The following is a 24,674-nucleotide window of genomic DNA, read 5'->3' on the forward strand; positions in this document are numbered from 1 at the left end:
GTTTTTTATTTATTCATTTTTTTGATTGCGTTTCTCTACCAACTAATTGCTGAACAGGTGGGACACAGCAGTGGGTAACAACACTGGTGTCCCACAGCATCCAGCCTGCTCGTTTGGCCATGGGTTCAAATCAGGCTCACTGTGTGAGGTTTGCATGTTCCCCCTGTGTTCGCAATCCAAAGACGTCCAGAAAAAAGCTGTGGTAAAGCACCTCCATACCCTCCTATGCCATGAAAACACGCAGGTGGTCGCTGTAAGTCGGATTCAGCTGCGGGGCGATGTAGCTCTTATAATAAACGCAGCGGTGTTGTTGCTATTGCTCTCCGGAGGCAGTCCATCCAATCAGATGTGACACTGCACAGTAAATTCATGGAAAAACAGCGCAGGATGCAGTTACTTGACACATAGCCATGCATGTGAAGTCTGAAGTGTTTCAGAATTACGTTACAGAAGGTATGCATAGTTATTAAAAGTGCAAAATGGAAGTAACACACTATCTGAAATTGCCTGTCCCGAACAGGGTCGCGGCGAACCGAAACCTAACCGGGCAACACAGTGGAGGGGACACACCCAGGACCGGAGGCCAGTCCATCGCAAGGCACCCTGAGCAGGACTCGAACCCCAGACCCGCCAGTGAGGGGGACCCGGCCAAACCCGCTGCGCTCCCGTGCCCCCCAAAAATGGAAATAAAATATTGATCAATACATGGAAAGACCTCTTTTCATAATGTAAAAACACAACTGGAGTCAGATATTCTCAGAGAAGCCAAGCTTTTTTCTTGTGTTCCAGCTACATCTGGATTTGTGTAGGAGTACTTTAAATAATTTTCTACATTCAAGTTTGTAAAAAAAAAAAAAAAAAAAAACACAGACATAAAGAGCTGTCACTCAGCATTCAGGCTCCTGTCAGCAAAGAGAAAAAGAGAGACATTCATATGTCCTTAGACACTGATGAGGTGACAAGTTGGCAGAGATCAGTGGCCTGCGGTGGAGACATATCTTAACGTGAACCACTCTTTGTCAACAATTTCTTCAGAAAATGATAGTGAGTCTCTGCTGTAACTTCAGATTGTTATTTACAGTAATTAAGTAATTAAATATGCTTTAGATTTTATTTTTCATTTAATTCTTAATTTCAGTCAGTGTCCTTCTGCTTGTCCTGATGAGAATGGTATGTAACAGTATGTGTAAATTTTTCTTTTTATGCATTATTGTTTAATCTTTCATGAGAAATATCCTATCTGATTGGTGTGTGGTAGCATGACAGCTACGTTATTTATACTGTTTCATTATTCAGCTCCCATTACTTCTAAGGGCCAGTATGTAACAAATACGCTTAACTCCTGGGGTGGAAGTGAATCCCATTCCAGTGCTGCTAGGAGTGCAATTCAGAAACAGTTTCCGGTCTGAACCTCCTCACTTTCGGTCTCCGTTTCTTTCGGAATGTGCGGAGCTGCTCCATGAAATCTCTGTGGATCATCGGCACATATCCGTGAGGGTCACACAGGTCCTGTGGAAGAAAAAAGGACCCAAGCGTCAGTCTCTTGCACTGAAGTGTTCCCTCTTCATTGGATCATTAAAGGAGGAGCGTATTACCGGAAAGTGCGAATAGAATTCCCTGTAACCCCCCTCTAGGATGTAGAGCTCGGGGTAAAACAGCTGAGGGTAGACATTGAGACTTCTGTCCAGCTTCCGCAAATATCGACAGCTGGAGCAAAAGAGGACAGAAATCCTTATATGTACCTACAACCAAGCACTTCATCTCTCTCGCTGACAGTTGATTGATTCGCATTTAAAATTCTACTGTTATGCAGCCTTAAGTCATAAATTTACTTTGCTGACACTTTTCTCAAAAGCAACAAACGGTGTTAGGGTACTTACAGTGATTTATCCATTTGTACAACTGGGTAATTTTTATTGTACTATTTCAGCATAAGTACCTTAATTAAAGGTAGTACAGCTGGATTTCAGCCTAGGTTCTTTGAGTTCAACAGCAGCAGTGCGACCTACTGTCCCTTCAAGTTTATTAGTTAAATTTTAAAAATAATTTTAATCCGTGTTATAGATTTATTTGAGCCTTGCGTTTCAGACACAGGTTGCTGTTGGCAAGGCTGGATACGAACTTCGAGAGCGTCAATGTTTGTGCTTGCACCGTTTACATCAGACACACGTACAGCTGAGGGCCTCGCTGGGAGGAGAACTCGCAGTGAAAGACGATGAGTTTGTGGGGTGAGGAGCTCTGCGGAGATGATTGGACTCGTGGAGGGCTGTCCGGTGTGGTGAGTTTTGTGGAGCTGCCTTGGCCAGGTGACCTATGCGTATCTGGGAGAGGGGCCGTCGCTGCAGAACAAAGAGGGGCCGCCTCCCTGGGCAGCTGCTTCAGGACCGAACGAGGGTTCCAGAAGAGCGCCTCCTGCAGCTGAGCTTCAGAATGAAGATTTACAGCCCCCTGTGTGGACAACTCGCACTCAGATCAACACACCTCCGTTTCTCCCACCATCTGCTGACCACATGCAGTGTGCTGCGCTGCAGATCTTGAGCTGTGTAGATTTGGGTGACACTAACAGGACCGTACATCAGCTGCCTAATGTCACCACTCACACCTGTCACCGGTGGCAGTAAAAAAAAATGAACCTGCTGATTGTTGCATTAACACAAAACAAGTTTTACCATTATGTGTCCCCCTTGATACTCATAAGGGTATCTGCAGTCTATAATGAGGAAGCTCTCCACAGCGTTGCAGTATTTTCCTTGGAGGAGAGATGCCACCTACAGGACAAAATAAAATTTCTCATTACAGTTTATCCCATTATGTGGTCTGAGACTATTTGAAAATTTGAAAATACAGTAGTATCAAGCAGCTGTGTGAGAGAGACTGGGACATACTGTACTGAGGGAACTGTATACCCACACTATCAGTTATGTTCTGGCACTCTACAGTCTCTCAGTCAACTCACATGTTTGTGTCTGTGTCCTCTTTGTTGTATTATTGCGCTTTCATTTTGTAATTTTTAATTATTAAAATACAACATATAGCTTTTGTCTCACTCAGGTCAGTCCATGCATGATATCATGGTAATTTTCCTTTGTGAAATAATTAAAAAAAAATAATTTGTTATAAGGGGGGGGGCGGTGGCACAGTGGGTTGGACTGGGTCCTGCTCTCTGGTGGGTCTGGGGTTCGAGTCCCGCTTGGAGTGCCTTGCGAGGGACTGGCGTCCCGTCCTGGGTGTGTCCCCTCCCCCTCCAGCTCTGCGCCCTGTGTTGCCAGCCTAGGCTGTGGCTCCCCGCAACCCCGTATGGGACAAGCGGCTCAGACAGCGTGTGTGTGCAATTTGTTATATATAATGTTATAAATTGCTATTCTTACTATTTTAACGTGTTAAACACAAATTTTTTCTTCACAATATTAGGCACTGGAATTTTTCCCCATCAGAAAATAATGTAATAAGTCATTTAATTACTTTGTTTTTCAATACTTCATCCTTTTCCGGAATAAATTAGGACCAAAGGGGGATAAGTGTACCAGCATTGCAAAGAAAAACTTTATCCTTAAGTGGCATTTTTACTTTTCAAGTGCAAAGACTGTTCCCAATTTATGTTGACTTCCTGATGAATAACTGCCTATGAATGTGTCTAGAGATCTAGACTAAATGGTCACCTTGCCTGTGGGTACATAGGAGATACAGGGTTATTAACGGAGCCTCTGCTGTCTGAGGAGAACGTTACTCACTGTCTGCACTGATACGCCCTGTAGGTCACAGTGGTCTCCTCTCGCCACAGGGAACAGATGGGGCTGTAGGAAAATACGAACACTTAATAAAGACCATCTGTTCGACATTGTTTAAAATTAACGTTTCTCCTTTCCAAGCGTACTCACCTGTTTTGGGTCATGTATTTATTTTGCATTGATACAGTATATGAATTAAGTTCACAGGGATACAAATTAAATAATATAATACAACTGTGACCCTCACCAGGAACAGCGGTCAGAAAAAACTGAGAATTTCAGGTGATATGACAGATAAAGACAAATCCAGTTTGAGCTGCTTTCAGTGGTTAAGGAAGTGGATTTGAAACTGAAAGCTTGCCTATTCTAATGTTAAATAGAACGGTTGCTGTATTTGGCAGACTGCAAAAAACAGACTGAAAATAAATGTTTAAATTAGAGAGGACGATGCCTCTAATTATAGTGGGTTAAACACTCTGTTTTAGTTCCACCTCTGGACTCTGTTTTACATTGCTGTCCTCATCTACACATGACTCATTGTCTCACCTTGCTGAAGTCTCCAATCAGACTTCTGTCTTCAACAACAGTATCTGAGAGTTGGGATGGGGAAAGCCTTTGTCTGGACCGAACCTGCCAAAGGGGCAGCAAGGGCTGTTGGGAAAAATCATTCAGAGCCTAAGTCAGGCAGAAATGTGCTCCTTAGAATAAAATGCCTACAGCAGCTGAAGTAAACATGTTGCATATGTCTTGGATCTTTTATGTGTTATGAGACGGACAGCACCTAGGAATAAAACTTAAATAAAGCAGTAAGACTAAAATGAATAGTGTTTGTTATAGTGTTGTAGCCTATCAGTTAGTGCCATTTCAGTCATACTGACACTGAAGCCAAAAACATCAGTGAAATATGTTCCTATTGAAACAGTATGGACACAGTGACATGTGTGTAGAGGTGATGTTCACCTCACCCCTGGCTGTGTTTGGTCCTTGTAACCTGGACAGTCATCGCTCCTCGCCTGGGGTGTCCAGCTCCGTCTTTCCCCTGAAGGATCTGGCTCCTTGATTGGTACAGAACTGGGAAAACGATTTGCCAGCCTCACACGCAGTCGTTTCTGGGTGACAAACAAGACGCGGTCGCCCTTATCTGACAGTCAGGAGTTTTTACAACCTCTCTATGCGGTAATAACGCTTTAAAAATAACACATCTCCCATCACTGTCAGCAGGCCCTCTGTCCTTTGAAGTAAATCAGGTAAATTATTGTTGGGTAACACCTTCTTTCACTTCAGTGACATAAAGGGACGTGACAGGTTATGTGCTAGACCGCTCACACATTAAGAGCTACTAAAATTATAAATTATGTTTTAGATTGGGGCATGGTGGTGCAGGGGGCTTGGCCGGGGCCTGCTCTGTGGCAGGTCAGGGTTCGAGCCCTGCTTGGGGTGCCCTGCGGCAGCCTGGTGTCCCGTCTGGGGCGTGCCCCCCCCCAGCCCCGCTGGGCTAGGCTCCGGCTCGCCAAGTCCCCTGCTCGGGAGAAGCGGTTGCACACATTGTGTGTGCGTTTTAGTGTGCAGTTCTAATGTACACTATCAGATATACAATAACTTCTCTTTCCTACTGTACATCATTTAACTGTCCCTGATGACTGTCTCTGCGAAACACCACCCAAAAATTGAACTTGTCAGTGCTGTTTTTGCACCTCTACCCATAATAATACTGATTAAACATCATTGTTGCTGATCATTGTAAACTCACACACACACACACACACATTTTCAGAACCGCTTGTCCCTGACGGGGTTACGGGGAACCGGAGCCAACCCGGCAACACAGGGCGTTAGGCCGGAGGGGAAGGGGACACACCCAGGACGGGACGCCAGTCCGCCGCAAGGCACCCCAAGCGGGACTTGAACCCCAGACCCACCGGAGAGTAGGACTGCGGTCCAACCCACTGCGCCACCGCACCCCCCTCCTCATTGTAAACTCATTTTGGATAAATGTTCAGCTACTGCACTGATTTCTCTATGCATCTGTAAGAAGGAACAAGCAGAACTGTAAATCTTACCATTTTGGAAAGACAGCATTTTGGGGAGGCAAATCTAAAATAGAGCAAATAATACAATAAATATAGTTTGTAGCTCTTACATATTGATATACAGCTCAACTTCTGCAAGACAGTTACTGTAAAACAAAACAAGAGGTTGTTAATGCATAGTACAGTCATTAAATTTCATTAAACGTGCAGTTCAGTTTGTGTAAATTAATTAGTTTATTATCAATAAGCGCTTGTCCAGTGCAAGGTCACGGTAGTCATTCGTGGAAGAATATGAGGCATGATACATGTTGGAAAGATGCAATCCATCACAGGGCAGTTTGTGCAAAGTTTCTGCCAATTCAACATTTCAACATTACAGACCAGAAATTTCGTGACTGTTATCATGGGACTTCACTTCCTCTTACCTTTCTCCCTTCCTCTTGGCTGTTGTAAAAAAAAAAAAAAAAAAAACAATACGCAATTAATGGCAACCTTTTTTGTAAAATGAAAGAGCAGTTAATATTAAATATTTCAATAATTGAAACCAAAAAATAATATACATCTGTAAAACTGCATGAAATGTTCTCTTTGATGCCATAAAGGTGAACACTGAGTAATTGTTGTTAATCCCAGTGCGTCACCCATCTGAAGAAACCTGCAAATTAAATAGCGGTTAATTAAAAACCCTGGGAGTACAAGCCCTGACCTGCTGGCGTCCTCGTCTCTATGGAAACCCTTCTGTTCACCAACGGGCTGGGGCTTCTCCTGGGGGTGCCGCTACGGAACATCCAGGAAAAGACAGCTATCAGCAAAAAAACGAAACAATAATGTATTGTACTTACCCAGTTAATCTGGCTGGACCTGCTTGGAAATGTAACAGGTTCCTGGATATTTAACTCATTCTGCATGACAAACCCGAAGGTACAGCTGGCTGTGAACCTGCAGATACCTGTCAGAGCAGTGAAGGTTCCCCAGGTCCAAGGAGAGCTCAGAAAGTGGTGATGGAGACCAGCTCCACATGGAACAGGATTGTGAAGTCTCATCTTCAGAGGAGCTCCTACTATCCTCCATCCAGCTTCCTGGGCCACACAAACCTGCGGTTTTCTACAGCACAACACACTGCATATCTGATCAAAAAACATTAATATTTCATCATATGTGTAATTTTAGTGGGACAACAGGTGGCATAATGCTTAGAGCTACTGCTTTGTACTTGGTTTTGACTGTAGTACACCTGATCAAGGTACTTACTCTGAAGTAATACAATAAAAATGACCATACTGTGTAAACAGATACATCATCATTAGTTGTTAAGTATACAAACCTTAAACTGAAATTCATTTTAGAGAAAAACTAAATAACTGTAAAGGTAAATCTGAGCACATTCAAAATGGCTGTGCATAATCATAAAGTCCTATACTAATAGAAATAGTAAAGAGTCATTTTTAAAACTATTTCAGTGTGCCTTTGCTTGCTTTCGCTGTGCTATAAGGTACAATTAATTGTACGGAAAACAACAATGCGAAAAGCAAATCGTGACAGAATTACAGGACAAAAGACAGGTGCGATGAGCAGCCTTACCTGCAACGAAGGATGAAGGTGATAATAATGATGACGATGATGATGTGGTGGATGTGCTGTGATGTCCTCCACTTCTTTCCTCCATCCACTCTGTCTCTCCACTAAAATCCACCCCCTGGAAACCGCTGTTGCTGCAACAAGCTGGGGGGGGGGGCATCGTGGCCCTTGTCACCGCCGCTTTGGCAACACCAGTGTGATACAACATGCAACCATAAGGGAGGGCTGTCAGTGAAAGGGCTTCGTGTCGGTGGCGTCCATGGGACACGGCGATGAAGCAGTTACCACAGCAACACGGTCCCCGTGCCCTTGTGTGGTAAACAAGAGCTACATTTTCCCAAATTCTTATGCATTTTACCTTCTTAACTGCAGAACAGTTTGCTTATATAAATGACAGCTACTATTAGTACCATTTGCTATTTGGAATTCCTTGCCACGCATCTACGTGACAGTATTTAAGCGAACGTTTGGACAGCGAGCCGGAGCCTAACCCGGCAACACAGGGCGCAAGGCTGGAGGGGACACACCCAGGACAGGACGCCAGTCCATCACAAGGCACCCCAAGCGGGACTCGAACCCCAGACCCACCGGAGAGCAGGCACAGGCCAAACCTGCTACGCCACCGCACCCCCCACATAAATGTAACCATTTTCCTGATCAGGACAAGTTGTTATTGAAAATGGACGGACTATGAGCCTTTTTTAACTGTTTTAAAGGGCTCAAGGACATGACAGCAGTGTACAACGTTACAACCGCTTGAGCTGACAGCCTTCTAAGTGTAAATTCGTGTCCTCAACCACTTCTCCACCTCATGGGTCTTTTTGCGTCGTCAGCACGTTTTTCAATTTATATGCCCTTTACGCTCATACTTGTCGAATCTTCTCCTGAATAATTCAACGGGGTACAATGTAAAAGCAGTCAAGTAAAATATAAACTGGTTTAAACTGCTATCCTTTTTATTTTATTTTTCATTCAATAATTTTTTTGTCAATTGCTTGGTCAGCAGCGTGAAGGACTGCGCTGCTAGCGTGCGACACACGCTGATCATTAATTGGTGGATTCAGCAATGGGCGGGGCCTTACCCGGAAGTCCGTCCCCCAGGTCGCGCGTTCAGGCTTCACCACAGGGACCAAACCGTCATTAGGGGATCGTACTGCGCGTTGACCCCGCGCAGTCCGTTTGTCAGGGGTTCGGTTCGGTCCGGTATGGACGAGACGAGCCCGCTGCTCTCCCCGCTACGCGACTCCCCCACCTACGGCTTCGGCCCCACGGACCACCCTGCTGCGAGTCCCCGGGGGGCGGGGGCAGAGGCAGAGGCAGAGGCAGAGGCAGAGGTAGAGGTAGAGGTAGAGGCGCCGGGGTCCACGACAGGTCCGGGACCGGACAGCCCCCCGCGAGATGCCCCTCCGGCGCGCGACTCTCCTCCTCCTCCGCGAGAGCCCCCCTCGCGAGACACCCACCATGGCAACGAGTTCCCCGAGGACCCCGAGTTCAGGGACATCGTCCGCCGTGCGGAGCGCGCCATCGAGGAGGGCATCTTTCCCGAGAGGATTTACCAGGGATCCAGCGGCAGCTACTTCGTGAAAGACTCGCAGGGGGTGAGAAGACGGGCGTTATTTAATTAAGACGCGCTTATTAACATAACCCTGGGCTGTATGGGGTAGCGACACGGCGTTCCACGGGACCTGAGGAGGGGGGGGACTGCACGTGACGTGACGTGACTCAGGATTCGTCCGAGACGAGAGAATACACATTATACAGTGTAAACCGTGGTCTTGTGTCAGTTTGTAACACTTAAGTTAACTGTCACTCATTTCCGTGCTTTGGCCACCACGTCGTTTATTCTGCAGCCAGGGCTCTGCGGTTTATTATCCCGGGTCCAGGGTCTGCTTTGCAGCCTCACACGTAATACGTTCATTTATATAGCAGACACTTTTTTCCAAAACGACTTCCAATCTCTATGTAGTGTTATGAACCCACACACCTTATTCACCGCAGTGACTTACACTGCTAGATGCACTACTTACACTGGGTCACTCATCCATAAATCAGTGGAACGCACTCTCTCTCTGTCACTCACACACTACGAGGGAACCTGAACAGCATGCCTTTGGACTGTGGGTGGAAACCGGAGCACCCGGAGGAAACGCACACAGACACAGGGAGAATATGCAAACTCCACACAGACTGAGTGGCGATCGAACCCACGCCCTCCGCACCGCCCAGCCGCTGCGAGACAGCAGCGCTACTCGCTGTACCGCCGTGCCACCAGGCAGGTTATGGTCCGAGGACTAGAATTCCACGTTCAGGTGCAGATCCTCATTTTTTCCTGCTTGAGCTACACTTGGGGAAGGTGCCGCCGATGCTGCTTTTGGAATCCCTTCCGCAGGACAGCTGGTTCATTTTCTTGACTAGGACCCCGCCCCCCTTTCCATCGAAATGCCACGCTTTAATCGCACCCAGTACCCCAAAGTCATGATGAAAACCGAAAGTCTTTCCACACAGTGCTACAGTGCTGATAAAGCCACTATGAGACCAGTTCCCTAAAAGTGAAGTGTGTCGCTCTTCCACGGTGAAATTTGCCTTGTCAAATTCACACTTCATGCAGTTTGTATTCTAAACAGAGAATTATACCAGTAAATTATATGTTCCCTTGTGTCCCTGGGTAAGGAGTGTAAGGGTGATTTATTTTTACGCCTTCAGCTCAGATGGTGATCGAGGTCTGTCCCCTTGCTTGTCCCACGTATTCCTGGTCCACTGTCGATTTGGACTCATTTTCCATTTTTCTAGGCAAATCCCAAAGTATATGTTTCCAAAGAATGTGGATATTTGCTGCAGAACTGTCATGTGATGCAGTCTTAGCTACTCAAACTTTTACTGAGTGCTTTTGACTAATGAGCTTTATTTTCAATAAGAAGATGTGTGTATGTGTATTTATGGTAGGGTGCTAAAGGAGCAGTGTTTTATATTCTCTTTCTGTGCTTGGGATTTCTGTGGGGGGGGGGGGGATCAAGCATACAGATCTTTATGGACCTTGTTATGCATAAATCACAAACTAGATTGTGTCTCTGGTCATGTGGTGGAGTCCAGGGTAATCTTATTGACATAATGAGCTGCAGGCCGTTTCCATTTCTCCCTTCCTTAGCGTATGTGGTTAAGGCACTGTCTGGGGCCTCTGCTTTCAGGATTCATTTTGCCTTGATTTCCAACCAGATATCCAGCACTTCCTGTTTCAATTTAAAAAGAAAAACAAAAAAATCATGAAAAGTAAATGCAGATCAGTTGCATTTACAAACAAATTAGTTTGTACTGTGTTTGGATGGCTGTGTAGAGAGTGGGCGGGGGGGGAACACTTTAAGCTTGGTGCTGTAGGAGTTTGGGTACTATTGGAGCTCAGGTCACTTAAATGTGAGTCCCAACAGTTTTTTTATTTATTTATTTTTTTTTGGTTGAACACTAAGCTTTCTGTCACTCCACAGAAGATCATCGGTGTTTTCAAGCCCAAAAATGAGGAGCCCTATGGCCAGCTGAACCCCAAGTGGACCAAGTGGCTTCAAAATTTGTGCTGCCCTTGCTGCTTTGGTCGGGACTGCTTGGTGCTGAACCAAGGATACCTTTCAGAGGCTGGAGCAAGCCTGGTGGACCAGTCATTGGAGCTCAACATCGTCCCTAAGACCAAGGTACTGAGCTGATGTTGGTGACCTCATGGTTAGAGCAAATCAAAGGACCCAGATTTGAATCCCTCCTCCTGCTGTAGTACTCCTGATCAAGGTACTTACCTTGAATTTTATTACACATTGTCCTTGACTTACGAACTTAATTGGGATCAAGGGTTGGTTCCTTACCTGAGACGTTTCAGTCGAATTTGACTTGGAAGCCAAGGGCTTGTGATCAGTTCTGTATACAGCTACACGTGTAATGAGCGCATGCAAAAACAGTGCTATTGGGCTCAGTGAGTGTATTTCGAGAATCATGTCTCTGTATCTCTGTCTGTTAGTGAAATGCACTTTTGTTTACGCTGAGCTTTGGAGAAAATTGTCATTGTTTCTCTGACCGCACTACTACCCGCTTTCTCCCACAGGTCGTCTATCTGGCCAGCGAGACGTTCAACTACAGCGCCATCGACCGTGTCAAGTCTAGGGGCAAGAAGCTGGCCCTGGAGAAAGTGCCAAAAGTTGGCCAGCGCTTTCACAGAATAGGGCTGCCTCCTAAGGTGGGGGCCCTGCGTGCGTCCCCATCCAGAAACCTTGTGAGATCATGCTGATTGTATCTTCATCGTAGTTGAACACATAGACCTTTCTCTTTTTGCATTGACTGAAGAGCAATTTTTTTTCCTGCTGTATTTTCAGTCAGAAGTCATTGACGCTGAGGTTTCTGACTGTTATTGGTCGATTTAGAGCTTTTCTCCACCCTCGTACAGGTGGGTTCCTTTCAGCTATTTGTAGAAGGGTACAAAGATGCAGATTTCTGGCTGCGTCGCTTTGAAGCTGAGCCTCTACCTGAGAACACCAACAGGCAACTGCAGTTTCAGTTCGAGAGGCTTGTGGTCCTGGATTACATCATCAGAAACACAGGTTTGCTCAGTAGCGCCTTCTGCTGGGGCTTTAAAAAAAAGCACTTTTGTCCCAAGGGCAAAATTCATTTGATTAATATCCAGCACATTTAATTATGTGTATTATCTTCTGAACTGTGAGAAACCAAAACCGGAAGCATTATGCATTTTGTAATATGGACTTGAAGGGAAAAACATGTCTTGCGTAGTTCAGCAAAGTATTTTTTTGCATTTGGCACATGCACAGACTAAGGAAATTTTTTATAACCACCTCTTCTGACTGTACTCACAGATCGAGGGAATGACAACTGGCTTATAAAATACGACTGTCCTACAGACACAAGGGCAAACAGGGTGAGCTACTGTGACATATACCTGGACAGTCTACTGAAACTTTCAATTCAATGCATGAATAAATAAACATTTTAAGAATGGTGCCTTTTTTTTTTTTTTTGTAATGGAAAAGCTGTGCTACTTTTGCCTCTTGTCCTTCCCCTTGTCCCTACCCTTTTTTCCTCTCTCCACAAAGGATGTGGATTGGGTGATGGTGAAGGAGCCGGTCATTAAGCTGGCAGCCATAGACAATGGTCTGGCCTTCCCCCTCAAACACCCAGATTCCTGGAGGGCTTGTGAGTACTGCATTTACTCCGCTTGGGGTTCCACAGGTCTTACAGTTGGGCCCATGCAATTCAGGAATTAACTGTATTGTCTCCTTTTGATCTGTGCCAGTGTCCATACTCTACTAGTCTGTCTCTGTAGGACACAAGGGGCTCTTTCTGTTGTGGCTTTGCTATCAAAGTGAGTCATGGATCATCTTTTGACTGTTTACATGCATACAACTGGGTATTCACAGAGCAGTCTTAAACGCTCAACCTCAATACCTCCGCTAGGTGCTGGACCGTGACTATTACACGGCTTGCAGCCGATGTTTATGCTGTGATTTGTTTCTTCGTAAGGGTGACTGCTCTTATGGTCTCCCTCTCCGACACGAATGCTGTGATTTCACTTACAGATCCGTTTTACTGGGCATGGCTCCCTCAGGCTAAGCTGCCATTCTCCCAGGAAATCAAGGATTTGGTCTTGCCGAAGATCTCCAACCCCAAGTTTGTCAAGGACCTTGAGGAGGATCTCTATGAGCTCTTCAAGGTACAAGAGACCACAACCTCTTATTTTAGGTGTCAGTTTACAGTGACTGTATTGTCTTTATTTCCTAGCTTTGGCAACTTCACGTGATTCTTCATTCGTGTTTATCTTCACTTTAGTGTTTGGGTTTATTAGTTGCTATGACATCCTGTTTGTTCAGTGCTGTTGGAATTAATCAAAATGTCCATATACTTGAAATCCCACACTCCCAGAGGGACCCAGGGTTTGACAGAGGACAATTCCACAAACAGGTGGCTGTACTGAGAGGACAGGTATGCTGGCTCAAGGGCCCTTCTTCATGTATATATCTGTATATAATCCAGTATTATGATTTTCAAATGAGAAAATGTGAAGTAGCCTCCCCCCTGGGACTAGAACTCCTGTGTTGTGTGTGTTTTTGGGTTTTTTTTTTTTTTCCTTTTTTTTAATAAAAAAAAATTAAACTTTTTACCCTCGGGTCATGTCCTTAAGCACACTCTCTTTCGGACTAAGTACTCTCCTCTTTCTTACTACTGTGGGTCTCCTGTTTTCAGATCCTGAACCTCAGCCAGGCCCTAAAGTACAGGAAGACACCCCTGGAGCTGGTCCAAATGCCCCCTGTGCTGGTGGAGACAGCACGAGCTCCACAGCGCTCCAACAGCGAGTCGTACACACAGAGCTTCCAGAGCCGCCGACCCTTCTTCACCTGGTGGTAGAGCATTTGCCGGGTGGGTTTACTACCCTTCATTATATCGTCGAAGATGAGCGACAAAGGCAAAGAAAGAAGGTGGGACTAGTGGGGGGAAATTGCCATTCCTTCCATCTGCATTTTTCCAAGAATGCCTGCTGGCCAGTTTTAGTGCCTTCAGATAGATTAAGTGACAGAAATGGCTTAATGGTCAGGCCCCGCCTGCCCTCTTGCACTTACGCCCTGCCCCACACTACCCCGCACTACGCCACACTACCCCACACCTTCCAGTATCTCAGCAATACAGCTCCATTTTACCCACTGATGTTCAAAGTCTGCTGGCTGTGTGGGGTACCAGGGACAGTTTCTGGTGGATCTCGCTCCACTGAGCCAGGTGTGATGAAGATTATACTGCCAAGTGGAGACGTGGAAGACCAGGACTCTTGATTTGAGGAACCGCCAAAAGGAACTGGACTGTCTCCCTTGGTGCGATGGGCATTGCAGTAAAGCATGATGCGCTAAGCATGGCTTCTCTGCGGGGGCTTCCAGCTTTGATAGTCCACCAACTCCGAATGGACCTTCTCCTGCCTCACTGGTTCATTAAACCACAGGTAATCTCTGTTATATGTTCCGTCACTGGTTTGGGAAATTAAGTTTTGGGTAGACAACACTGGTTTTGATTTCATTTTGATGTATGGTAAATATTGTTCAAGATAAAATGCAACTTAAAAAAAAAAAACAGCAACTGGAACTAATGTAGAACTCTGCAGGTCCTTTGTTCCAATTGGCTTTTAAAGCTGCAGGGGTCTGCTGGTTCTGTTAGCAGTAAAGGTGCCAAATATGATTGTCAGTTAATCAGCTGATGATGAGTGAATGAAGTTTGTGTTTCTCACACATGAGAATCAGTGAGCAGGCCATGAACGCACCCCCACAGAGACGGACCCACACGCTCTTCTGTACTATCCCACAAAGCATGTGTCATATTCATAATACAAATAGGAAAATTGTATAAGACTCATCTCCTTGACTTCCACACGCACAACAGTTCAGCAAGCAATGTGTGGCTGGGAGCTGGGATCACCCCCCACCCCCTTAGTATTACCCATTAAATAGTTCTTTTTCTCTTCCCCCCCCTTCCCCTGGAGACCCTGGACTCTAGCTGCACTTGCTCCCGCGGTGCCACAGAAATCAGTTTAAACTGTAAAGAGAAGTGCTGTTTTCTGCTATTGCGGTGAAGCAAGGCCACCATCTAGTTGTGCATTTGCTTAATGTTTGCACACTATTTGCGTGAACTGCTCCGGGGTGGGGAGGTTAAAGGTCACACCTGCTACACTTGCATTACTGAAAAGAACACTGGAAACGTCCACTCGTCAGGGACCTCGGGTGTCAGCCTCTTATTTTGTCTCGGCGCCATTCCCTTTATTTTTTTTCCCCTCAGAGGTAGTGGGGGTGGATATGTAACTAATCTACTGACATTGACTAGAAATGTGTTCTGACAATGCTCTGTGAACACTGTAACATATTTATAAATGAGGATTTAATAAGTTTGGACTGCTGTTGTCTCCTTGTCCACTTTAACTGCTGCACTGAATAGATGAAACCACACAGTGTTAGCCATAAAGGGCGTTAACGCTGCAAATCGTCACGTCTCCCTCACCAAAAAGAGATGGCTGTGTGTGCGAAACCCTTCGATGACGTCCCCGGTGAGGAGACCCAACGCTGTGTAACGGGAGCGCTGCTGTCATTTCCTCTTGTATCCGGCAGGGGGCTGGATAGTGTAATGCAGCTGGTAGGAGTTTCATCAGCCCGTGAAAGAGCTCAAGGAGACGTCACACAGCGTGTACTGTGTGCAGAGCGGCGTGAACCGCATCAGGTGGGGGAGGGGAGTCGCTAAGCAGCTAACGTGACAAAGCCGAGTTTTGGCCGGTAACAATAACCCCGCCTTTGTTTTTAACAGCACGGTGTTTATCTCAAGGATTATTCCTGGAAAAGTAGATGGATTTTCTTACATTGTCAGTTCAGGTAAAAGCAATAACCCGAAGAGATGATGCGGTTCCTTGGCCTTTAATAATTACAGCTTATGCACAAGTATATAGCTGCAGTTGTTTTGAAACATACGGGACGATGGTGCAGCAAGCAGAGCTGCTGCCTCACAGCACCTGGGTTTGATCCCTATTCATTTTGTGTGCAGTCTGTTTGTTCTCACCATGTTTGTGCAGATTTCCTCTGGGTGCCCTGGTTTCCTCCCACAGTCCAAAGATATGCAGTTCAAGTTTATTGGTGATGCTAAATTGCCCCCAGTGTGTGAATGGATGGGTGGGTGAGTGAGTGAGTCTGTCTGTGACACTACCCTGTGACGGACTAGTGTCCTACCTGGGCTGTACCCCCTCGTCAACCTTGGGCCCAGTGATTCTGGGTTAGGCTCCTGCTCACCATAACACTACTCAGGACAAGTAGTTACAGAAATTGGATAGATGATCTAAAATATTTAAAAGGAGCAGGAACATGAAAAAGCTGAATTCATGTGGTTGTCTTTGGATTTACACCTTATTTTCACAACAAATGGGGGTTGGTAATAGAATTACCAAGTTACATGTAAATGCAATTTGATGTGATTAACCGGGTAATAGATTTACCTGAATAATAGGTTAAGCATCACAAAAGAGTTAATGTTTATATGTTATCCGTGTGATTAATGGATTGCCATGTGGCTGAATATGATTTCATCTTTACGGAATGGAGCTTTTCAGAAAGCAATTTTTAAATTTTGTAAAACAAAATTTATTTAAAATGTAAAACAAAATACACAATCAGCTCAGTTTCGGTAGCTACCATGAGTTAGTTTATGAAGTAGTGTCCATTTTTATCTTGGTTTTTTTTCAATCATAGGTTTAAGTTCTATCACGTTAACAAGCTATGACCACATCAAACCAAGAGGTGAGCAGTAGAGCACTGTACCAACTCCCACATGTGCTTCTCTGTAGGAACACTGGCAGCCTCTGATATGAAGGAAGGCCATTGCCATTTAGTGTAGTAGGAGTGATGCAGGAGCTCATGAGTGTGAATCTAGACCTGAGCCTGCCTGCAGCTACATGGAAAGAGGATGCAGATCTGCTTTCCTCAGATACACTCCAACTCCTCAGAGTTAAGCCTGTTGTGAAAAATGGGAGGGTGGCCTAAAGATGCTTGGCCAACATGAGAATGGTTGTAGAACTCAGCTGTCACACTCTGCCATGATCTTTTGTCACAGTACTTTTTTGATATGAAGTGTTAGTGTGGAGTAATGTTCTACAGCAGAGATGTCACCCTATAAGGTTTGTCATGTGAGGTTTCCGAATTCAACACCAGAACTTGTGAAAGCTCCCTGAGGTTCTCACATAGTCCTCAACTTTTTAGCTCTGTAAAAACCTTCTGCTAGCAATCACTTCTCAAATGGATTCTTAAACTACTTCTCATCTCAGACCATTACTCTAGGCCTCAGATCTTAGTGTATACCTCTTAGCCTACAGCATGGTAACATCTTCAGCACTAATCCATGTTTACCATCCTCCCCCTTGCCAGGAGGTGTAGCAACTTAGCATTTCACAAGGACTGTACAAAACTTGGTAATGCAGTGAGATAGTCTGTGTTGAATTCTTCAGAAATGCGGTGTGAGGTTGACAATCAAGTTTCCTCATGGGTTGTCTTGCAGTATGGAGAAGTTCTGCCTTGTTGGTGGTGACTGGTTCCAACTTCTCTAGAAAGACCCCACGCGACTCAGACGGTTAATGCTCTGGCACATGTACACAAGGCAGCATAGAAATGCTGCATGTGAAAAATGGGACCTGAGAAAGAACCTGATGGCCAGTATGAGGTGGCTGTAGGAACGATGAGGCTTTGAACGTGTTCAGAACATGAAGCTCTATCCTATTCTGTAAGGTAGTAGCCGACATGGGACATCAGCACCCTCAGCCAGTTGTGATTCGGTCCACTTAGTGCAAGACATGGTGGAGGTATCTTTCTGGGTCCCTGTCTTCCTCAGCTCCCCGTGAGACCCCGGGCCGATTCCTTGTCGAGCGAAGCAAGGCCTCCTGGGGCTGTCCAGTATCTGCTTGCGTGTCATCTGCTGCTATGCCTTGCTCACCTTCAGATGGCCCTGATGAGGTGAGCTCTGGCCCATCATCTTGCAGGGGTTCTTTCTCCAAATGCACCTTGCTGTCCTCTGAAGGGGCCCCAGCACACACCTCTCCAATCCTGAAGGACACAGTCACAAATGGAAAGATGAGGGGGCCCATCACCTGAGCAGCGTGCTAACAAACTGCAAACCGAAATCAATCCATCAGTTATCAGACAATGCATGTCCAGTGCAGGGTCATTGCCTGAGCCTCTGTTTCCAAGATAGGCTAAGTACAATTACACCCACACAGTTGAATGCGGAGTTACCAGTCTCCCTAAAACATATCTTTGGAGTGTAGGAGGCAACCGGAGCACATGTAGGAAAACTACACACAGACTGAACTGGGCACTGAGGCACCAGCGCTACCTGCTGTGCCACCCTATCACCCTCCGCACAAACCAGCAGGTCAAATAAGTCCAGCTATATTAATTAACCACGGCTGTTTGTTTCTCCACATGTGCGCATACTTAAAACTGACCAAATGAGACAGTCCCACGTTGATAACCCCTGAGTCACCCTGAGCATCAATGAAGGCATGTGTTTGCGTCTCGGTCACATGGGATGAGCTCACGGTCCCTCACACAGCACATGGTCTGTTCTGTACTCTGAAGCAACACCGTTCAATGGTGCAAAACAATGGCAGGCTGTCACAAGAGAGCGGTCAGAGCACGGGTTCCAGGGCTTCGTCTGTTACTCTAAATAGGGTATCAGACCTATCAACAGGGGGTGGAGATAAATGATTCACCTGACAGACCTGCGGATGGGGGACGAACCTCACCTGAGATGATTGAAAGCTCTGAGCCACTTGGGTGGGCGGGGGTGACCCCTGCGGCTCTGCGCCCTCAGCGTAACCAAAGCTCGTGCCAGCTGCTTCCCGTCGCTGTGGCTCCACACAAGCTGCGCCCGCCGTGAGGCCTTGCCATCCCCTGACAGCCGGAAGAGGCGCCGCAGCTGGCGCACGCCCACGCCTTGGAAGATGTTGGGCGAGCCACACCGGCGCCCGCGACACTCCGTCAGCTGCCAGAACTGGGGCGATGGCGCCACCGCAGATGAGGGAACTGGGTCCCCCATCCCACCTGTCAAGCGGGAGGACTCGCCCCTCCGCAGCAGGACCTGGAAACACACAGCAATGACTGATTTACGCTGAACACCGAAAGAACTGTAAGGCCCATCACACGATAGTAACACTCCAGCCTTTACCTAGAATTTGTCTCAGCAAGTTTAATATTGTGAAATACATCGCAAGGATTGTGTTTAAAAAAAAAAAAAAAAAAATCTAAAGATAAGGACAGCTGGTGCTGTAGTGATTATAATTGTCAAAAGTCCCAGATTCAAATCCTTACTCCTGTAGTACCCTATCAAGTAACTTACCCTGAATTCATACAGAACAACTCGCATTGCCCAGCGGTATAAATCACTGACTCATGGTAGTGAAGTATTAGTGTGCAAACCAAATAAGTCACTTTTGAGAAAAGCATCAGATAAAAGAAGTAATGAAAACCAATTCAAAGCCTTACTGTCCATTTATTTTAGTTACAAATTAGCTTCAGCTTCCATTGATTGAACTGGAAACCAAGTCACACAAAATTAAAATATTTTAAAATAAAACTACGTATGTTACAGTATATTACAAATACTATAGGGGTAGGTAGGTAATTTAAATAACCTGCAAAGCTCAGTCGTGGCTCCTTAGCCGCGCGTAGAATGTTCAGAGAGGTTTTCGGAACAACGCATGCACGTGCTGTTCCAAATGTATACATTCCAGGCACAATTATTAAGACGCGCGGACGGGCAGACGAAGGGCATGTTTTCATCAAGCCCCGACTGCAGCATTAGGGTCACGATCACGCACATCCTGCGGCGCAGCGCCGATCGAACCGGTCCCCAATGATGTCACAAGTGACGTCACGACAAGGACGCCCGTCACGTGAGGTTAGACATGGAGATCAAAGGCGCCGCTATGTACTGCGATACGGACAGTTATGTTGAAACGACCTTCCCGTACGGCAAACGTCTCGCTATATATTATTTTTGAATGCTTTTTTAAAAATTATTTTGTTAATGCACGCTCTTACCTAGGCTAGTGTGGGGAGCAGGCAGCTCGGTGCACCGTCAGGTGAATTTCTAAATCCTCCGCAAACCCTGTTGCATCAGAGCTTCACCAGCATCTTCATCCACCTTTCTCTTGCACCTTCTTAACCTTCATTACACGTAGTAGCTCTCACCAAAGTGGCAGAGCCGAGCGCCCAAAGTTTTGTTATAAAGGGAGCGTAGCGTTTCCTCAGCGGCCAATCAGAGATACGGGCTGAAGGCAAAGCCCGCCCACAACTCTGAGCGTGTCAGCTGTCCAACCAATCACAAACCTGGAGGGCGTGACCGCGAGTCTACGTCCTGTGAAAGGTGTGTAATCCTCTATTGACGTAAATGGCTGTGTCGTTGAGCTCAGTGGCAGGAGATTGTGATCAAGTCAATAAGGAAAAAACGAAAAGAAAATGAAAAAAAATGAGGGTGGAGCAGTTTACGATGATACGAAAGCAAATTGTGGGCAAACCTCAAAACGCAATATTTGCATTCACCTGCTATCAGAACATATTTGAAATTTGGAAAAAAGAAGAACTTGTCTTGAGTAAATCCATCTTCAAAAGTTCAGCCACCTGAGTCTGGCATGAATTTCATTACACATGTTTTCATTTTCCCTTGTTCTTTGCAGATTAGAACAGTGTTTGCTTTAATACTGTGGCAGCTTAATCAGGTATTATCCAGTGCTTGCATTAGATGATCTCAGTCACAGAGCTAAAGTGTTTTTTTTACAGTTAGATTAATGATATAAGGCCAGGTTTGTGTTGTAATGCTATGAACTTCCTATGTGTTATTTACACATGATACGTTCACAGGAAATGCCAGCTGAACAAGGGCACAGAAGTGTTTATCCGGCAGCTGCATTTCCTGTTCTGTTTCCCACAACGGCGCTACTTTTGTTGTCATTTCGTGGGGCTTCTCTTGCTTCGATTCAGGTGAAATGCAAGTCAGAAACTCGTAGGCCTTTAACGTTTGAGAGGAATGCAAACCTACCTTTTGATTGACATAAATTTGATAAATCTTGAAACTGGTGACTTCTCATATTATCCTAGGATCTTGCGTTATTATTCAGAAGTTAAGCTAAAGACAAATTCATATCCTTTCTTAACATTGATCGCTTTCATCTTTTCCCGTCAACTAGAAGACCAGATCATGAGCATGGCTCTAGCTTTGACCTTCTGCATTGGTTTTTGTGCCGTGTTCGTTTGTACAGCTCGTGACACCCTCTGACTAAGAATGACAAGTACGTATCAGATAGAAAATTAACAGGGTTAAATCACTAGATTCTACAAATGAGAAGTTCTGATGCTACGTACAGAAAGCCAACAGCTCTAAAGTAGGGGAAGCGAGTCATGGTCCACAACACTACCGTGTTCTGCAGGATCTTTAAGTCTGCACGGTTTGCTGATTGTGCAACACGTTCCATGCTGACTTTCAGACACTTTGTTTTGGCCCCAGTTCAGTAGAACAAACTCCCCGTGTCCCACAGAGCTGCTGAATCCCGTTCAGCATTCTGAGAAGGGTCTGAAATCCATCTCTATCAGAACCATTTCTCTCCTGGCAGCTACATAAATGAATCCAACACCATCTTCAATGAATATCTATGTTTGTGCTATTTCAATGTCACTTCTATAAGCAGCTACTTGAGTGATGCAAACCGTTAACATGGTGGTATTAGACACACTGTGCTTTGACAATCCTGTGTTTGTATGTAAAGCTCTTTGTCTGTGGTGATGAACTTTTGCTGACTACAAGTTATTCACTTTGGAGTAAAGTGTTGACCAGATGGATAAATGTATATGTTTAATCTTAATCTGCCCTCTATTCTTAAATGTTTATTTTTAGGAATTTTTGACTATGTATCAGAGAATGTCAAAGCTTAGACATATGCAAAGCCCTGATAAAAATCTCAGGTGTCACACCTAACAACCCACTAGGCAGAAGCTAGGAGCTCCTTTCTGGTGCAGAGTTGCCCCAATTTTTCTTGTGCGATGAGGACACACACACACACACACTTTCAAAACGTTATTGCAAAGCTCCTAGTGGCAATGACGCTGTTGCGGTATGAGTGTGCTCTGCCACCGAGGCGTCACTGCAGAAGAAGCACCATGCTCAAGCCTGAGTGTGAGGAGAGATGCTATAATCTGCACGTGAGAACACCGCCTACGGATGCCATGGAAACGCCTGAAACCAAAACCACTTTTTAATGTGCTGCTGGGCAGACTGCGCACACATGTTTTGTTATTGATTTTGAGATTCTCATCGTGCTCCTCAGCCCTCAATATCAGTGCCAACTTGCATTCAGATCAATAGAGGATTCTCAATGACAGCGGAGAAAAAGAGAGAGAAATGTCTTTTCAATGCTTTGTTTTTCTCAGTTTCAGTTAAAGGCAGATTGTGGGCACTTTGTGCTTGGCAAGAAAACCTCAGAACAAACCTTTCAAATTAGTGTGCATCTGTTGAGAAAGTAGCAGGTGGCATAGTGTTTAGAGCCGTAGCCTTGTACTTGAAGGCCCCAGGTTCAAATCCTACCTCTTACACTGAGGACTTAACCTTAATTGTGCAAGTAAAAATTGCCCTGACGTATGAATGGGTAAATCATTCTAAATAGCATTAACATTGTAAGTTGCTTTCTGGAAATGAATCAGCTAAATATACTGAAAATGAAAAACTCCATTCTTTCAAAATTTGAAGGCTGGCTATGGAAGTGTTTGATGGAGACAAAAATGTCAGTTTCATAGTCTGCAAAATAAGGTTGCGGATGATCCGCAGTGGCACTTAAAGGGGAAAGAAAAGTTTTTCGAAAAGCAGCCAGTAAATCGCACTAGGAAAGGAACATGAATCCCACTGATTACATAGGCCCATGCACTGCAGGCACCCCTCCCCCTACTCCCTGTTTGCTGAAGCCTGGACACTGTTCCCTCGCCAGATGATGGATGGCCAGGAGGTGGGGAAAGGCTCAGATTTCAAGCCGGCCCCTTGTCTTCCGCCCAAAACTCCCTCCTCACAAACCTCTGGAAGAGAAGGAGGGCAGAGGAGCAGCACAGCTGGAGGGGAGGAAACGGAAGGGGACGCAACGCAGGGGACGTGTTTTTGGAAAATCACAGCGCTGGTGCAGGCTTCCTCTCTTCATCTCCCTTCCTTCTCCTTTCATTTTGAATCCTTCCACTTCATCATTCTGCAGATCTGCTCTGAGCTCGCCCCCTGCCCCTTTCCTAAGACAGTTGTTTGTCCCCACAGAGATGCCACCCCAGCTGCAGGCCAGCACCAATTACCAGCAGTTCCTCAGGAGCATCATTGGGGTGGCGAGGATCCTGCAAATCCTTCTGGGGGCTGGACTTTGGGCCATCATCGCTGCCAACAAGTATGACGGGCCAGTCCATTTCGTCCTGTTTGTCGCCGTGCTCTTCTGGCTCCTCACGTTGGCGCTCTTCTTCATCACACTCCTGGGAAAGCAGGATCTGGTGCCGTTGGTGGGTGGAGACCGCTGGCTGACCACCAATGCAGCGCACGACCTGGTGGCGGCGCTGCTCTACCTGCCGGCCATCGGCGTTATGGCCTACAAAACGGAGCGGAGCGCCTACTGCAACGTGGAGCACTACAAACACCCGTGTCCATACAAGGCATACCTCGCAGCCTCAACCTTCTCCTGCCTCTGCGCTAGCGCCTACTTCCTCTCCGCCGTTTATGGCTCCTGCAGAAAGTGCCGGGGTGAGCAGACGGTATTTTGACAGCTTCCGGGGAAGCTCTGAAAAACAAGGGTGTTGGGGGACACAGTGATGCATCATAAGAACTTCACACATGCAGAGACATACGGGAAACAGCAATGGCAAAACGCAGTTGATGTTCAGAGACATTTTTCTGATCTCTTTGAAATAGAAACTTTTGTAACTTGCCATTTCTTTCCATAAGGTTTCTTGATATTTCAGTAACATAACGTTTCACGTTACCAACTTGCCACAGTTTTATTTGATACGTATGGGTGTTTGGCTGTGTGTGTATTTTTAAACTATGTTAAGCTGCATGTAGAGTTTATAAGGTCAGAGTTATTATCAAACAGCACTGTCAGAGTTATGACTATGAATTATAAAGCTGGAGGATGCAAAAAAGCATTTGTTTCCAAGGCATGTTCAGTGTCATCTAGGCCTGTGTGGTTCTGTGATTCTGTGATTACAGCACTAGAAAGGAGCAACGCTGATGTGAGAGTAGAGACAGTCTCCCGTTTTGAAAATTACAATGTTGTAACATCAAGATAATTTTCTCCATGCACACATAAAAATGTACAACTAAAACAAAGACTGTCGAATAAATGTCACTGAGCACAATAGGAATGTGCAGCCTTTTTGTTCTTTCAAAGCTTGGTGTTGTCATCCTTTGCACAGTATTTTATGGAGATGCAGGCTGCTGCACGTTTTGGCTCTGATGTGGTGGAATGAGCTCCCTCTGTCCCTCAGAGCTACTGAATTCCTTTTAATATTTAAGAAGGGTCTCAAAACACATCTCCTTTGAACCCTCTTCTCTCCGGATCTCCTAACTGCTCTATGAACTTGCAGCATACCATTTGTCACCTAAATTTTTAGTATCAGTTAGCAATTACTGGTTCAAGGAAAAGGTCCCGCTGGAAGGATTATCAACGTAAGCTTAAGATCAGTGGACCCAGTTTTAGAGTTAATTAATTTCTACTGTTTGGGTTTTTAAGAAATGAGCTGCAATCTGGGGATCATTCATTTCTCTTGCTAAC

General features: G+C 45.6%; 4 protein-coding genes across 9 annotated transcripts; 2 read left to right on the top strand and 2 right to left on the bottom strand.

Annotated features, from left to right (window-relative positions):
• Positions 1 to 659: 659 nt before the first annotated feature.
• cdc25d (cell division cycle 25 homolog d) lies at positions 660 to 8,497 on the bottom strand. Of its 4 annotated transcripts, none has more exons than XM_018750691.2 (13): positions 8,419 to 8,497; positions 7,340 to 7,480; positions 6,708 to 6,837; positions 6,465 to 6,535; positions 6,184 to 6,202; positions 5,789 to 5,822; positions 4,694 to 4,837; positions 4,275 to 4,379; positions 3,732 to 3,794; positions 2,670 to 2,768; positions 2,174 to 2,448; positions 1,596 to 1,707; positions 660 to 1,509 (listed from the first exon to the last, which is right to left on the bottom strand). In XM_018750691.2, the coding sequence occupies exons 2-13, from the start codon at positions 7,422 to 7,424 to the stop codon at positions 1,375 to 1,377; spliced, it is 1,272 nt and encodes a 423-aa protein (XP_018606207.2). In that variant the 5' UTR covers positions 7,425 to 7,480; positions 8,419 to 8,497; the 3' UTR covers positions 660 to 1,374. The 4 variants fall into 4 exon arrangements, with proteins under 4 accessions (XP_018606207.2, XP_018606208.2, XP_018606206.2 ...); XM_018750692.2 differs by lacking the exon at positions 8,419 to 8,497 and adding an exon at positions 8,145 to 8,363 and having other exon boundaries at positions 4,275 to 4,358; XM_018750690.2 differs by lacking the exon at positions 8,419 to 8,497 and adding an exon at positions 8,145 to 8,363.
• pi4k2a (phosphatidylinositol 4-kinase type 2 alpha) lies at positions 8,453 to 15,239 on the top strand. 2 transcript variants are annotated; one of them, XM_018750688.2, is made up of 9 exons: positions 8,453 to 8,934; positions 10,816 to 11,016; positions 11,418 to 11,585; positions 11,757 to 11,910; positions 12,181 to 12,242; positions 12,418 to 12,517; positions 12,901 to 13,034; positions 13,244 to 13,303; positions 13,565 to 15,239. In XM_018750688.2, exons 1-9 carry the CDS (start codon positions 8,542 to 8,544, stop codon positions 13,724 to 13,726), a joined length of 1,434 nt encoding a protein of 477 aa, XP_018606204.2. In that variant the 5' UTR covers positions 8,453 to 8,541; the 3' UTR covers positions 13,727 to 15,239. The 2 variants fall into 2 exon arrangements, with proteins under 2 accessions (XP_018606204.2, XP_018606205.2); XM_018750689.2 differs by having other exon boundaries at positions 8,454 to 8,934; positions 11,418 to 11,549.
• A 1,141-nt stretch (positions 15,240 to 16,380) lies between these two features.
• avpi1 (arginine vasopressin induced 1) lies at positions 16,381 to 20,105 on the bottom strand. 2 transcript variants are annotated; one of them, XM_029258806.1, is made up of 3 exons: positions 19,935 to 20,105; positions 18,633 to 18,967; positions 16,381 to 17,931 (listed from the first exon to the last, which is right to left on the bottom strand). In XM_029258806.1, the coding sequence occupies exons 2-3, from the start codon at positions 18,923 to 18,925 to the stop codon at positions 17,670 to 17,672; spliced, it is 555 nt and encodes a 184-aa protein (XP_029114639.1). In that variant the 5' UTR covers positions 18,926 to 18,967; positions 19,935 to 20,105; the 3' UTR covers positions 16,381 to 17,669. The 2 variants fall into 2 exon arrangements, with proteins under 2 accessions (XP_029114639.1, XP_029114638.1); XM_029258805.1 differs by having other exon boundaries at positions 19,930 to 20,105.
• A 2,822-nt stretch (positions 20,106 to 22,927) lies between these two features.
• On the top strand, positions 22,928 to 24,250 carry LOC108933677 (MARVEL domain-containing protein 1). The gene is made up of 2 exons (XM_018750876.2): positions 22,928 to 23,045; positions 23,174 to 24,250. Exon 2 carries the CDS (start codon positions 23,176 to 23,178, stop codon positions 23,662 to 23,664), a length of 489 nt encoding a protein of 162 aa, XP_018606392.1. The 5' UTR covers positions 22,928 to 23,045; positions 23,174 to 23,175; the 3' UTR covers positions 23,665 to 24,250.
• Positions 24,251 to 24,674: the final 424 nt, after the last annotated feature.

Source organism: Scleropages formosus, chromosome 16 (assembly GCF_900964775.1).
Source record: "Scleropages formosus chromosome 16, fSclFor1.1, whole genome shotgun sequence".
Lineage (NCBI taxonomy): Eukaryota > Metazoa > Chordata > Actinopteri > Osteoglossiformes > Osteoglossidae > Scleropages > Scleropages formosus.

Bases quoted from the DNA above. Each gene is read 5' to 3' on its own strand.
- cdc25d (XM_018750691.2), bottom strand. From the start codon at position 7,424: ATGGAGGAAAGAAGTGGAGGACATCACAGCACATCCACCACATCATCA. The intron at 6,838-7,339 runs GTAAGGCTGCTC...TGTGTGGCCCAG, and splicing joins ACCTTCATCCTTCGTTGCAG to GAAGCTGGATGGAGGATAGT. The intron at 3,795-4,274 runs GTGAGACAATGA...ATTTTCCTACAG, and splicing joins TGATTGGAGACTTCAGCAAG to CCCCATCTGTTCCCTGTGGC.
- pi4k2a (XM_018750688.2), top strand. From the start codon at position 8,542: ATGGACGAGACGAGCCCGCTGCTCTCCCCGCTACGCGACTCCCCCACC. The intron at 12,243-12,417 runs GTGAGCTACTGT...CTCTCCACAAAG, and splicing joins CAGACACAAGGGCAAACAGG to GATGTGGATTGGGTGATGGT. The intron at 13,304-13,564 runs GTATGCTGGCTC...TCCTGTTTTCAG, and splicing joins TGGCTGTACTGAGAGGACAG to ATCCTGAACCTCAGCCAGGC.
- avpi1 (XM_029258806.1), bottom strand. From the start codon at position 18,925: ATGGGGGACCCAGTTCCCTCATCTGCGGTGGCGCCATCGCCCCAGTTC. The intron at 17,932-18,632 runs GTGAGGTTCGTC...TGTGTCCTTCAG, and splicing joins AGAGCTTTCAATCATCTCAG to GATTGGAGAGGTGTGTGCTG.
- LOC108933677 (XM_018750876.2), top strand. From the start codon at position 23,176: ATGCCACCCCAGCTGCAGGCCAGCACCAATTACCAGCAGTTCCTCAGG.